General features: G+C 36.1%; 1 protein-coding gene across 3 annotated transcripts in view; it reads left to right on the top strand.

The window, feature by feature from the left end:
• Positions 1-14,666, top strand: part of PRKN (parkin RBR E3 ubiquitin protein ligase) — a gene marked incomplete at its 5' end in the record, with an annotated part of 673,262 nt that overhangs the window by 299,124 nt on the left and 359,472 nt on the right. For all 3 annotated transcript variants that reach the window (XM_083857571.1, XM_083857570.1, XM_083857572.1), the window contains one exon: positions 2,655-2,738. In XM_083857571.1, coding sequence (XP_083713697.1) covers positions 2,655-2,738 — 84 coding nt within the window. The remainder of the gene's footprint in view (positions 1-2,654; positions 2,739-14,666) is intronic.

Genomic DNA, 14,666 nt, shown 5'->3' with positions numbered 1-14,666 from the left:
AAAAACTGTCATCATGGGATATTTAAATTTCTTTAATGTAAATTATGTAAGTATTATGTCAAATCATGATCCCAGGAGTAAATTCTGGATGCTATCAGGTTGTGTTATGGAAAAGTTGATCAAAAAACATCCAAGAGAAGGAGGGCATAAGGTGGACCTGGTTTATAATTTCACTAATGAAGATCTGGTCTTTAGCAGTGATAAATAAACTACTAGCAAGCAAAAAAAAACCCACCATAATTCCAGCACCCGAAATATAAAAATGCAATTAGGCAGGCAAAAACTCTGACGTTTCCTATCTGCAAACAGCAGAAAAAACTGTTGCTGAATCCATTAAAACTATAACAGAAGCAGAAAATGTGCAGGTCCCTTAGATGGTGGCATTAGACTTGGAGAGGTAGATATATAGCTCATTCATCCTTGGAAACAAACAGTTGAGTTCAGTATGGGAGAACCTAGAACCCACTAGAAGCCTCTCTGTGGACCTTAGGAGGCACATTTAGATGAAATTTAATGTATGTCACTATTAATTGATGTGCACTGGGAAAAAAACCCTCCAGATCTTATATATATGAGATGGATTTTGAGATAGATGTTATATGTAGAAACGAGATCTAGGAGCTCTGATAGATAACTCCCCCAAAATGCTGCCCTGGTGCTTAGTAACCATCAGCAAAGTAAATTACATTTTAAAAGGTATTTAGGAGGACTTGAGCAAATTCATAGACATCATCTTCCTGTTCACTGGTCCATCACATAATTCATGTGTAATGTGTGATGTTCCTCATATTCCAAAATGATAGAGTTGGAAGAGCTACTAAGAGATAAATAAGTAAAAGATAAGTAACAGCCTCTATATGAGAAATGGGAAGGTAGATTACTTTCCTTCCTGAAAAGTAAACTGTTGTGGAAAGAATGCTAGAGATCTGTACAATCTTTGGTGATATAGAGAAAAATAAATAAATGGGGGGCATAAAACAAAAATTTGAATTGAGTTGAAAGCAGTTGAAATGGGGTAGTTCTTTGTGCAGCATCTCAAGGTGGCCTTACTGTTCCTCCTCCAAAATTTCTAGAATGCTAAAACTTCATGGAAGATCAAAATTCACTGGAATAATTGATGGCAAACTTTATTTTTCAAATGTTTTAAATCATTAATTGAAGGTAGTTCCCCCTTCCCTCCCCACCAATATCAAGTATTATTACTTTATACTGACTCCACTGGGGCTGTGTTCAGCCAAGGACTCAAAACTATGATTTGTCACCCCTGTGTCTGCCTGCAGATCAACTTACATGTGTTAAAGTTCTTTTTTTTTAACCTATCTCAAGTGCCAGCACTTCAGCTGGATGGCACTAGAGAGTGGAGCTCAGTGAAGACAAAGTTGTCTTACCCAACTTTTCAGATAGGCTGGAGCAACATTTTATAACTAAGTTCACACTACTGAGAGAATTCTAAAATCATTTCAACTGTGCCCGCACAATGCTGAAGTGCCTCATACAGAATTAAAAGGAGATGGATCTAGATGTGACACTGGATTACTTTGTAATTCAACTGTGTTTTAAGTAGGCACTGATTTCACTAATGTGGTTTTGACTGCCATAATTTTTCTTCTGCATAAAGATTTTTTGCTATTTCCTGGGCACTGATTCTACCCTAAACACCAAAAATACCAAGTAACAAGTGTTTCAATTTTTGATACCTTAGTTGTTTATTTCTACTATGTATGTGGATACCTGTAAGCTTCATATCTACTGCTCAGATTATTTTTATTGTAAATTAAATATTAATTTTATGTAAATTAAATATTAATTTGTTTGAAGTTAATATAAAAGGAGAAACCATACAAGTGTCAATTAATTTTTTGTGATGCAAAATATTTTTATAAATGTTCCTATATATGCTATATATAAATTTTCTTCTTTGATAGATCATCCTGTTAATCATGCTATTTTGCAGTTGTGAAATATTGATGATTTGTCATATTTTTTTTTTCAGTTTTGTAATGTACTCATAAGTGAATTGTATATATTCAAAAAGTCATTGTAAAGTTTGATGAGGATTTTCTGACAATTTTTTTCTGGGTTTTTATATTGCTTTGTTATGGGGGGTAGGGGATTTTTAGGTTTCTTTAATAATGACTGATAAATATTGAAGTTAATGTAAAAATCCAGAAATCTAATAACAATTCTAGCTTAACATTTTTATTATGTTGTATTACAGTAAAGGCCTTATCTAGAGCCAAGAAATCTATTTACAGTTTTTCTAGTTGTATATTCTTCTTCCAACATCTATCTTTTTTCCCCTTAGCTGCAAGCCCATGTGTAAACAGTGTGGAACCAGACAATGAGTCTTTGCAGCTTTTTAATTGTGATGAAGTCAGTCCCTGTCTTTAGCTGACAAAATGTAATTTACTATTGATGCCTGTCCACAACACTGTGACCTCAGGGTGGAGGAACCACATGTCCTGTCCCTGACTGGGCTTTACTGGTGAATATTGTTCTATAACCTGAATGATCTCTCTTGTGTAATCATGATAAATCTGTCTAGCTAAAATCTCAAAAAACAAGACTAGGAAAAGCAGCAACAAAACCAAGTTTATTTATGTTTATTTATGAAGTAAATGATAATTTTTGTATGCTTTGGTTTTATTTTGAAGGGCCCATCTTGCTGGGATGATGTGCTGCTTCCCAACAGAATAGAAGGTGTTTGCCAGTCCCGAGGGTGCAATGGAAATGTAGCGGTAAGATTTTGTCACATTTCTCCAAGTACTCTGCCACTTATAAGAATAATTCTTTGTAACAATTCTAATCATGTTAGAATTTCAGTAATGAATGTGAAGAGACAGGTATGGTACACTTCAAAAGGGCTGTTCAGCATCAGATAATAAACCTCTGATGTCTTGCAAAAGGGAGGAACTTTGGTCAGATGCAATTTGGAATGAAGGAGGACATAATTTTGTTTCATCTTTTGCACTGATGTAGAACTCTTAGATTTTCAAATATGCATAGGTTAAATGTGGGATGTAATATTCAAATGATTCTGTCAATGCTGATTTTATAACTATGTATATCCTTCCTCAAAAGCTTCAAATTTCCATGTCATACTGCACATCAGAACTTGCATATTGGGCTTTGTCCACAGGAGTAGGTCCTTTATGCTGATCACTTTGCAGTTTTTCTCCCACATCTTGTTGTATTGCTTCCTTTTTTTCTTGAAGTAAAAGATGAAAAGACTGAGTAAGAAGGAGCATAGGGTTTCTCAAAGACTTAGTAAAGATTTTTAAAAACATTATTTCTGTACACCTATATCTTCACATGTATTAGATATTTATAGCATGTAATACTAAAGTCATAGAGGTAATTCCTTCCCAGACAAAAGCTTAATTTGAATGTTCCTCTGGGACAGAGATTTTAAAGGTAAAAATTACTTTCCTACCTATGAAAAGATTCTATTCATCAATGATTTGCAGATTGGAGCTACATAAATTCCTTTTTCCAGAGTCACTCACCTTCTCTGGTGTAACCTTCTCTTTATCTTCCCTAGCAAGACTGTTGTGGTATATCCATACAGTTCTGTATGTGTCTCCTGTTTGGCTACAGATGGTGCCAAGAAGCATTTTTACCTAACTTTAGGTACCAAATGATTGTTTTAATAGCATGGGATTTATGGCTGAGTCCATGCACAGCCCACTGAAACTGAGGTCTTGCAGCCTTTGTGCTTCTGCTTCTTGGTGTGCACCTTGTAGCGGTGGCTGAGTCACCCAGGAATCACGGAATGGCCGGGGCTGGAAGGGACCCACAAACACCAGGACCTTGAAAGTGGCAGGTGTTGGGCATTCCAATGCTATTCTCTGGGCAGTGCAATTCCCAGTTTTGTCTCCTTCTGGCAGAATATACCTGACTTGCAGATGCCAGCTTACAGCTTTTGTTATGCAGTGTATTTGTGAAAAAGGTACTGAAATAATGACAGTTTTGGCAACCCTGCCTCCTGAACTACAACCTATTCCCTCATTGGAACAATTCTTATTTTTTAAAAGCAGAAAAATGAAACAAAATGCCAACTTTGTGGAAAGAGGAGAAAAAAAACCACTGACCATAAAACTAAACTCTGATGTTGTGGCAAACAACCAATACCCAGTCAACAAAGCCCCACCACTCCAATTGCTGTCAATTCCTCTGGCAAGTTGCATATTTAGCAGAGCCAAGGATCAGTGTTATTTTTTGGTAAAGCATCACCAACCAAATTTCAGAAGACACCCTACATTAGCTAAGCATATTGCAAATGCAGCTTGAGACAACCTGAACTACGGGCATGAGGCTGTTCCTGCAGAAATGTGTTCATTTATTTCCAAACTGATGCATTTTCCCTTTATCAGCTACAAACCACTCTGCCCAGTAGTGCTAGAACTGAACCAGACTGAGGTGCAAGAACTCTCCTAATTTTCTATTATTTTTCAACTGGAATTTCCAACAATATGAATCTAGTCAAGAAATTGAAGCACTTAAGTGGATTTAACTTCTTTTTTTACCAAACTGTCTAGTGTATAGGTAAGCCTGCATCAGATATTTGAATTGATGGCTTGTTAATATCCTCTGGTTGCTGAAAGATATCATTCTTGTGTTTTGGGACACTTTGTTTTTCTTTATCCTCAATCACTGTGAAAACACATCTTTACTTTCTGGGAAATCTTCCAGTTTAAAGGCTTAAATCACTAAGTCTTTTGTTTTGTGTCTTGCTGCAAGTGGGAAATAATGGAGAACCTACAGATGTGTTTCAAAGGATTTGCCATTCTTTTCTGCTCTGGTAAAACAGTCTGTTTGGAACAGAATAAAAATTACCTTAACTAAATCATGGATTGAAACCTCAGGCTTTTCTTGCCTGTTACAATCTTTGGAAGATTACATCACATTTTAACATTAAATAGTAATTTTTGCATTATTATGACAAAGTTTGTGGAGTTGTGTTTTGTCTCTTAAATAGCTCCACCGTGTATGTGCTTCTTTACAATGATGTGCAATGAATAAGCTTTAATGCTGTTGGTTGTAAGTTATCAACTGCAAATATTGCTATATAAAGAAAAAAAAATCCTCCATTATCTCTCCCCCAAGACATGTTTCATCTAAAAATTGACTTTTCATCAGTTTAAAATTTTTGTAAGCACCAATTTGCAACATGTAGAAACACAAGGTAATATGTTTTCCCCCAAAATACTAGTTTGTATGCATTTTGGTATGAAGTTAGTATTTTGACAGAATGACAGACTTTAATTCTTTTAGTTGCAAAAATGTAAGTCAAATAAATTACAATATGCAAAACAATGGCAATCAAATTTCAGTTCAGTTAAATAAAAATTATAAATGATTTGTAGAAGATATAATGATTATCTTGGAAACAAGTGTGGTTCTATGAATTTCCAGATGCTCTTCTTATATGAGTATAATTTTGTTACTGCTTAGAACCACAGAATAATTTAGGTTGGAAAAAAAACCTTTAAGATTATCAAATGCAACTATTAACCTATCACTGCTAAACCCACCACTAAAACATGTTCCGAGGGTATTTCTGATACAATTTTTTGTGGATTCATATCCATCTTTACAAGTGACCAGAATGCATGTAATGCTAAACTCTTTACTTAGCCTTTCCTTATTCAAATGAAATATTACAGAGGGAATGTTCTTGTTAGACTTTACAATTCTGTAAAAAACATACAGAACATTTTCTGTTTATCATCATTTTCTGTTTATCATCATCCATGTTTATTCATTGAAGTGAACTTCTAAGGACTTTTTCTACTTCTTTATATAAAAATGTTATTACATTTACTTTCTCATGTAGGCTCATGCTTTTTAGAAGGCATCAAGAGCCATAGAAATATCCCTTTTCATAGTGGGACAGAGCTGTAATATTACTATAAAGCACCAGAGTCAGCCCCACATTGGTTCCTCATTCCAGTGAATGTACATCACTTTCTCAAAGACATTTCCATGTCCCCAAGGCAAAATATAGGGCAAATGGTTTTGAAATTTAAAAACCTGTGGATGTGTTCTGTATGTGTTCTTGGAGTTCTCATTTGATGTGCAAAAAGACTTGCTGTGGACTTGAAAATCTCAGAAATAATGAAAGAATTAAAGAGGATTATAGGTCAGGTATGGCTTAAGCTATTGGGAATAAGGAAAAATGATAATCACTTTAATAGAAATAGAAATGTACTTTTCTTCCAGTTTGATATATCTTACTACTGTTACCTTGAATTCTTTGTTTCTGAAAGACTGCATGAACTGTCATGAATACTGAATAGCATTTTTATCTCTGCTCCAGTTACTGAAACATGCTAGGTTTCAACAAACCATTTCTGAAAGAAGCAACAGGATTTCTGTGAACTTCTGGAAGCATCTCTAAGTACTGGATTTTCTTAAATATCAGAACACCCTTATCAAGCTATATAGTAATCTCCCTTGCCCAAAGCAAAGATTTATAAGCCAAGTTTGGTCGATTTTTTTTTATTTAATGTCAGCCATTATATGTGATTTTAAGTAGTCCAATTCCACTATACAGTGGTTTCACTGTTGTAGGGTATGTTTGAGAGCAAAGATTTTGCCATAGGAAACATTTTTGTTGTGAGTTGTTTTTTTTTTTTAACTATGTAGCCTTTCTAACTATTCCCATTCCTCCTTGATTTTGAATATTGCATTTTTATTTTTTTATTATATTGAAATTTCTGAACACTTCTCATATTTTTCCTTCCATGCTTGTTTATTGTCATTAGGTTTGGTACTGATGACAGCAATATTATGTGTTCTTTTCATAGTCTGTTCCACAGGGAACCTGTGCTTGTCTGAAATAGTCTGGATTAAGAAATCAAGGGAACAGTGTTCAGCTTGTATGCTTTAAATATGCAGCTTACCAAATGATTTTTTTTTCCTCTTAAGTGTCCAAAGCTATTCTTTTCAAACATCACTGTTCAGATGAAATATGTTTCATTTTTCATTTCATTTTTCTTTGATTATCTCAGACCTCAGCTTCAGTTGAGAACAGAAATAAATCCTGTAGCAAGTAAAATATCATGAGCAATGTAGTAAATTTAATGACTTTATCAAAATATGAATATAGTAAAGGACTATCATCTCATTATACATAAGATCTGATACATTGCTATATTATTTATTCATTTTTCTTTGTGTACAATGATTATTGTTAAAGATACTATGTCTGTCTGTCCCTGAAGACATTGCAAGGAAATATTACAATATTTTCAATGTCATAATATTACTATGAGTAATTTTTTAAATTCTTGGATGTTTCTTAATACCAAGAAGCCTCTTGACTTTGCATTTTTAATTCATTTCAGTGAATGTTAGTTTGCCTTATGTATTGGAGAGTGGTTCAGATAATATATGCTATTAAAAAAAATCCCCGTGAGTATGATGAAGTAAGAGTGCTAATTAAAATACCAGATAATCTTACTTCAGAAATATTCAATTGATACAAGGATTCTTATCACAGAATGATTTAAGTTGGAAAAAACTTCCCAGATCATTAAGTGTAACCTTTTACCAATCACTGCCTTGTCAACTAGGCCATAGCACTAAGCACCCCAACAATCTGTTCACGGTTTGTCTTCATGGAAGGAGCTGCTATTCTTCCCAATGTCCAACTTGAACTGCCCCTCGCACAGTTTGAGGCTGTGTCTTCTTTTCCTGTCACCACTTGCCTAGGAGAAGAGGCTGATCCCACCTGGCTTCAACATCCTTTCAGGGAATTATGGAGAAAATACTGTTGCCCCGAGCCTTTTCTTCAGGCTGAACAATCTCAATTCCCTCAGCCATTGTGAAGCTTCTTTACCCACTCTTCATAGAATTCTAGTATGGCCTCGGTTGGGATGAACTGTCCATCTCATTCCAGCTGCCTCACAGTGGGCAGGGACACCTTCCACTGGAACACATTGCTCCAAGCCCCATCCAACCTGGCCTTGAACACTTCCAGGGATGGGGCATCCACGGATTGTCTGAGCAACCTGTGCCAGTGCCTCACCACCCCCACAGTGAAGAATTTTTTTCCTAATAGCTAATCTAAACCTACTCTCTCTCAGTTTAAGTGTTTTGTCACTGCATTCCCTTGTGGAAAGTCCTTTTTCAGCCTTCTTGTAGGCCCCCTTCAGGAACTGGAAGGCTGCTCTAATGTCACCCCAGAGCCTTCTCCAGGCTGAATAACCCCCAATTTCTTAGCTTGTCTTCATAGGAAAGGCCCTTCAGGCACTGATCATCTTATGACTATGTGCTGGGTCTGGTCCTCCAGGTCCTTCCTGTTCTGGTGTCCCCAGAACTGGATGCAGTGCTCTGAGTAGTGTATCATGAGGGCAGAGTAGAGGGGGAGAATCCTCTCCTTGGACCTACTGCTTATGCTGCTTTGGATGCAGCTTAGGAGAGAGGGGCTTTCTGGGCTGTGGGCACACACTGCCAGTTATCTTCTCATCCCCCAACTCCTTCTCACCAGGGCTCAATCCATTCTCCTCCCAGCCTCTGCTTCTATTTGTTTAACTTAATGAGCTGTGCGTGGGCCCCTCTCTCAAGCCTGATCTGTCCCCTCTGGATGGCATCCCTTTCCTCCAGCCTGTTAAGAGCATCGCACAATTTGGTGTCACCAGCAAACTTGCTAAAGGTGTGCTCAATCCCACTGTCCATGTTGATAATAAAGATGTTAAATAGTGCCAGTCCCAGTGCCAACCCCTGAGGAAAGCCACTTATCACTGGTCTCCACTTGGGCATTGAGACATCAACCACAACTCTGAGTGTAACCATTCAGGCAATTTCTTATCCACCAAGTGGTCCATCTCTGAAATCCATGCCTCTCTAGTTGAGACAAGGATATTGTCAGCATCAAATGTTCTGCACAGGTCCATGTAGCTGACATTAATTACTCCTCCCTCACTCACCACCACTGTGACCTCTGCACAGAAGGCCACCACATAATTCCACCACATTTGTCAGGCACAATTTTCCTTTAGTGAAGGCATGTTGACTGTCATCAATCACCATATTTTCTGTGTGCCTTAGCATAGTTTCCAGGAGGATCCAGTCCCTAACCATGCTGGATGCAGAGATTAGGCTGACTGGCCTGCAGTTCTCTTTTCTCTTTTTGAAAATGGGGGTTGTATTTACCCTTGTCCAGTCAGTGAGAGTTTCACTGGATTTCCATGTCTTCTCAAGTAAGATGAATAATGGCTTAGAAATTTCATTCACCTGAGGACTCACAGCTGCACCTCATCAGGTCCCATGGACTTGTACAACTTCAGGTTCCTTGGATGGTCTCAAACCTGATATCCCTCAATGTGCAGTTCTTCATTCTCCCAATCCTTACCTATTCCTTCTGTGACTTGGGTGGGGTGACTGGAGAATTACCAGTGAAGACAAAAATAGTCATTGAGTATATCATACTTTTCCATGTACGAGAGATACTCTCTTAAGAGATTTATAGAAATACCATACAATACAAATTTGAGAATCTTTCATCTTTACCAGATTCTCTGACCATTGCTTTTACTATTTAAGGACTATTGTATTATTTTATGCCCAGTTCTCTGGGAAGTAAAAGCATTAAAGCATAAAAGCAAATTAAGTAACAAGCAGACTAGACTCATTGTAGTTTGTGTGTTTTTCTATTTTGCGATACAAGAAGGGCAAGCAAACAATTTCAGAGGTTTGTTTATTTATTTTTAAATCTGCTTTTCTTCACAAACCTGTTCATTCACCAAATGGAATAATAGTATGGCGCAGCTTTATAGTCGTGATGCCACCAGCGCAAACCACAAGAATGATACTCTGCTTACACGTGTTGATATCCAGTTGTTTAATTAGATAATTTAACTATAATGTCTTCCTGAGGTTTCCAGTTTGGCTGATCATCTACCAAAAATCTGTCATTTCAAGTTGCTGCCTCACTGGACAGAATGGCCCTTACTTCCTTCTAAGGGTGTGACTTCATTTCTAGCATTTTAAAAAGTCATACAACATTTCTGAACTCAGATGAGCTGCTTATGTGGCTTTGTCAGTGACCTTTAGGTTTCCTTGTTCCCACTCTCTCAGATTTTGGGCTGTCTGTAGTATTTATGAGGAATTACTTTATGCCTTTCATATGCATTAAGAAATATTTTGAATAACATAGGGCTAGGGGATGATCACTGTAAGTCACCTTGAAAAACATACATTGGATGATTCGCTGTGGGAAATCACATTTTGAAACATATCAGTAAAATGTCTCTAACATTGATCTCATCGTATTCTAGTTTCTTAATCAAAATGTCAGTGCCCTATCAAATGCTACACGTAAATCTGGATAAATTCCCATCGCTATTAGGATGTCCCACTAAGTTTGTAATCTCATAAAAGTGTCAGGTTGGTTTGATAGAGTTGGGTTACCATAAATCCTCATTGATTGGCATTAATTACAGATCCCTCTTTTTTTAATGAAGCACCATATTAGCTATGTTTTGTGTGTAGGGCTGGTGTCAGGTTTCCATACTGATAGCTGCCTAGATTTCCTCATATAAAGTTGCCCTAAATGATGACATGATGTGATTGTGTTCCTGTTAAGCTCTGTATTTTAAACCTTCTCTAAATGGGGGTGGGTTTTTCTAGCTGTCAGTGCATTTTCTGAGAAGCAAAGCAGAGGTGAACAGTACTGAAAAAACACCTTGGGACTTTGGAATAATCTGTGAAAGTGCTGTGATTGCATTTTGCTGATTTCAGTTAGGCCTTTAAATTGATAATCTTAATAGCAATTAGAGATTAAAAATACTTACTTCAAATGCTTGATTATGAAGAAAGACACACAGCAGCTAACTTACAATGGTATTTAAACATTTTTAGTATGTTTTGAGGTTCTTTCCATTGCTGTTCCAAATTATGTCAACTCTCCATTTCTTTTCAGATTCTTCTTTTGGAAACCATAATTAGATCATTTTTTTACAGGTATTCTCAAAGTAACCTCATTCCGGAGTAGATCAATTTTTCCTTTATAAAGAAATTCTGTTATTCTACTTTTCAGTTCAGAAAAATCAATGATAGGTGAAAAACTGAATTATAAAATAGAATTAATTCTATACAGGAACAAAAAGCTAAATTATTTATCTTGGAAATAGAAGTAAAGCTTTTATAATCAAGATCTGTCCTTTTTTTAAAAAAAAAGTGAATACTCATTCACTCTTCATTAGTGTAAACACAATATTTCTACAGTATATTGGCTGGTTTTTTAATAGGTCACAGACAGTGTCTGTATTTGAAACCCATTACCAGCACACATAACAGGTATGATTTAGATCAGTTGATCATATATATTAGTTATGTTTTTCTTCTTTTTTTTTTTCCACCATAAAAGTCTTTAAATTGAGATGAGCCAGCTCTTTGGATGTGTCTATCAGTTTTCACATCTCACCAATCATTAAAAATTGCTAATACTTTTTCTCAGCTGAAATTTTCATATGCATTCTGGCAAACCCAAAGGAACTCAGTTATTTTTGCTCTTTGCTGAATGGTCTCAGGGAATTTAGCTCACCTTTCGTGTATGGATACCACCATTTTTATTTGAATGTATGGGAATGCCATCATTTTGTAAAAGATTAAATAAAAAAGGTTGAAGATTATAATGCTTTTTTCAAACAAATCTTCCGCTCTTTGGGATGTTGTTCTTCAGTTGTTAACACTGTCAAATGGAGAAAAAAAAAAAAAAAAAAAACAACAAAAAAAAAAAAAAACAACAACAACAACAACAACAACAACAAAAAAAAAAAAAAAAAAAAAAAAAAAAAAAAAAAAAAAAAAAAACACCACCACCATCTCTGTTGCTTGTTTTATTTTTGCACCTGTAGTTCAGTTCCAGAAAACCATATCTTGAAAACATGAGCATTAAGCATGCTTTCAGTCTTTTATTCCATCTTACATGTGCAGTTTATGTGATTGTGCTCAATAGCTAGCTTCTCATTGCTCTTCACAACTGCCTTTTAAATATAAGCACTTGTTTTGAACAGAACTTTTTTTTTTTTTTTTTCCATCAATGAGGGAGCTCTGGAAAAATTCTTCAGATAGTGTAGAGGCTTCATCATTTGATGAGAGGCAGTTTCAGGTGAGTTGAATATTTGTCCTGCAGTAGGAATCAGTGAGACCTTTGGAAAGACTGATAACTGTACACTAACAAGCTAACAGCTTTTCTTCAAATTTTTTGATGGCCCTGGTTTCACTGAAAAAAGAAGTTAATTTTTATAAATGGTTATTTCTGTGTCCTTCTTTAGACTGTCAGTATCAAGAGTCCCATGTTATAGAAAGTGAGCAGAGCACAGCTTGTGTTCAGGATTTGTGACCAAATCCTGGATCATTCGCAACTCTTGTAATAATTCCTTTGACGATGCTGAAAGGTAGATTTTTGTATTTGCAAACCAAAACTGAATGTAAACTCACCTCTAATGTTTTAAAATTATTTTACTTCTGGAAATGTCTAAAAAAAAATGCTGATGATGCACTGCAGCAAGGAACTTGTTCTGGACTCATGCTGTGTTGGCTGTTATAAAAACTTAGTATTGTATGATTATAACATCCTATTTCAGCCTGCTGCAGTGTCCTTTTGCTGTTATTGTGATGTTCAAATCAACCACAGGGAGATTCCTCTTTGCCCATTACATAATTAAACTTCAGTGCTCTTTACCATGATATATTGTGGAAGTTACAGTGTGTGCCAACAGTGACAAACTAATGGAAGAAAAATCCATTGAGAAATATTAAATGTGAAAAGACTCCTGGTTTATGAAGTCTCTGAGCAACAAATTGCTGGAGATTAGGAATAGGTTTTTGGCAAATAGTATTTTATTTTTTTTAGCACACGTTCTAGGCATCTACTGTTAACTTCCTACTAAAGACAAGATCTTAGCACAAGTGTTGAATGGACTGCTCTGTGATTTCATGTGGTGAAATGTGTGTAACCAGCAGTTCTCTTATGGAAGATGGTTATCATCAGATTGAGATAGAACAGATAAATATGAATATTTCTCATAATCCATGTAATTTTTCTCAATTTACATCCATCCCAAGTTTTAGGTACACTTAGTATGAACACAATAGGCAAGTGGAATCCAAATGTGTTGTATTCTGCTGCTGTGAGAAGGAGGTGTGAGGAACTCTCACTGGCATATGTTGTTGCCATTACATGGTCTTGAGCCTAGTAGTGAGAGCAGTATTACGGTTACTCTTTCTTTGTTGGATGTTGACCAAGTTGTTTTCACATATTATTTGGAGACCATTGTACCATTCATGTGTTTTGACTATTCAAGTTGTAGAAAATATGTGGGTATTCGGGAACCTGAACAAATTGGGAAGCAGTAATTGAAAACTATGGACAAAACAGAATTATATGAAAACCAGAGAAAGAAGTTCAAGAAGAGCCAGTAGAGTCAGGTCCAAACCCTAACATCATATTTGCTCTGTCGCTTGTTTCACAAATCAGACACACATTTTCTTTCAGACGAAGCTTGTTTGATACATATTTTTGCATGTACTCTGTCAATGTGTCTAACATGTTCAGGGATAGTTTTTTGCAATTCAGTGGATTTCAGTAACACTTTTACAGAATCTTTTGTTGCTCACTGCACATGACATTTAAACAGTATGTTACTGACTGCAGCTGTTGCAAATTCATTGCCGACGATTGAAGCCTTGGATTTCCATTCAAGCATGCAGCATGTTCCTGCAATCATCTATCAGCAATCTAATCAGATGAAGGTGATTTTGTTAGGGTACAGTATGGTTACAGAGGAGTCTCTCTTCAACTGTCAGGCAGCATTTACAATGCAAGAGCACAATTTCTTCATTCACTTGTGGCAAGTACTGTTACTGAATGTTTAATAACTATGTCAGTTTGCAGGCTGACACGCTATGTGAGATATTCTGTTAGATCTAAAAGCTGCCATAAAATTTACCTTGGCATTAAATCTGTTTCCCACCTATAGTTTTCATGCTTAATGTTCTGGTCTGGGATTCTAAAATGTGAAGGCATTAGATTTTGATTAACAATTGTCTACTATATTTTTGGTTGAACTATTTCTAAGAAATTGTGCCTGTAACTGATTTAGGATCAGTTTGTAAACTTGAATTTGTGTTGTCTGCTTCTGTGCATGCACCTGATGAAATTAGCTGATTTTTTACAAATCAGAACTGAATTTAAAACAAGCATGCACTATTTATAGGATATGGTGATGTGAGATAATGCAGTCAATAGTATTACCTGTGAACTTCTCTCACCAGGGGCTGCAAGATAATTCATATTGGAACTGTTGCAACATATTATGGGCTCTGTCTCTCATGGTTCATGCTAATGTGATGGGTAATTATCAAATAGCTGCTGTCAGAAATGCCTGAATTCTCACAGTATAGCTATCTGGGGCAAGGCTGAAGGGGTTGTATTCAGTGTACAATATGTACTTCTAGCTCAGAGAAGTCAAGTATAAGGAAAATTTATGTTATTTTGAGTCTGGAAGGCTTAAATTGTAATAACAAATGTCTTCTGGATTCTGTTTTCTGCCTTAATGGCCTAACTCAGGAAGATACTTAGAATATATACCCAGCTTTAAGTATACGAATACTCTGCTGAGGTTAACAATGCTCTATGTTTTAAGCACCTGCCC

The sequence above is a fragment of the Zosterops lateralis genome (genome assembly GCF_965231275.1).
Source record: "Zosterops lateralis genome assembly, chromosome: 3".
Classification (NCBI taxonomy): Eukaryota; Metazoa; Chordata; class Aves; order Passeriformes; family Zosteropidae; genus Zosterops; species Zosterops lateralis.
The sequence above is the reverse complement of the archived record's forward strand: the minus strand, read 5'-3'. Positions and strand labels throughout refer to the sequence as shown.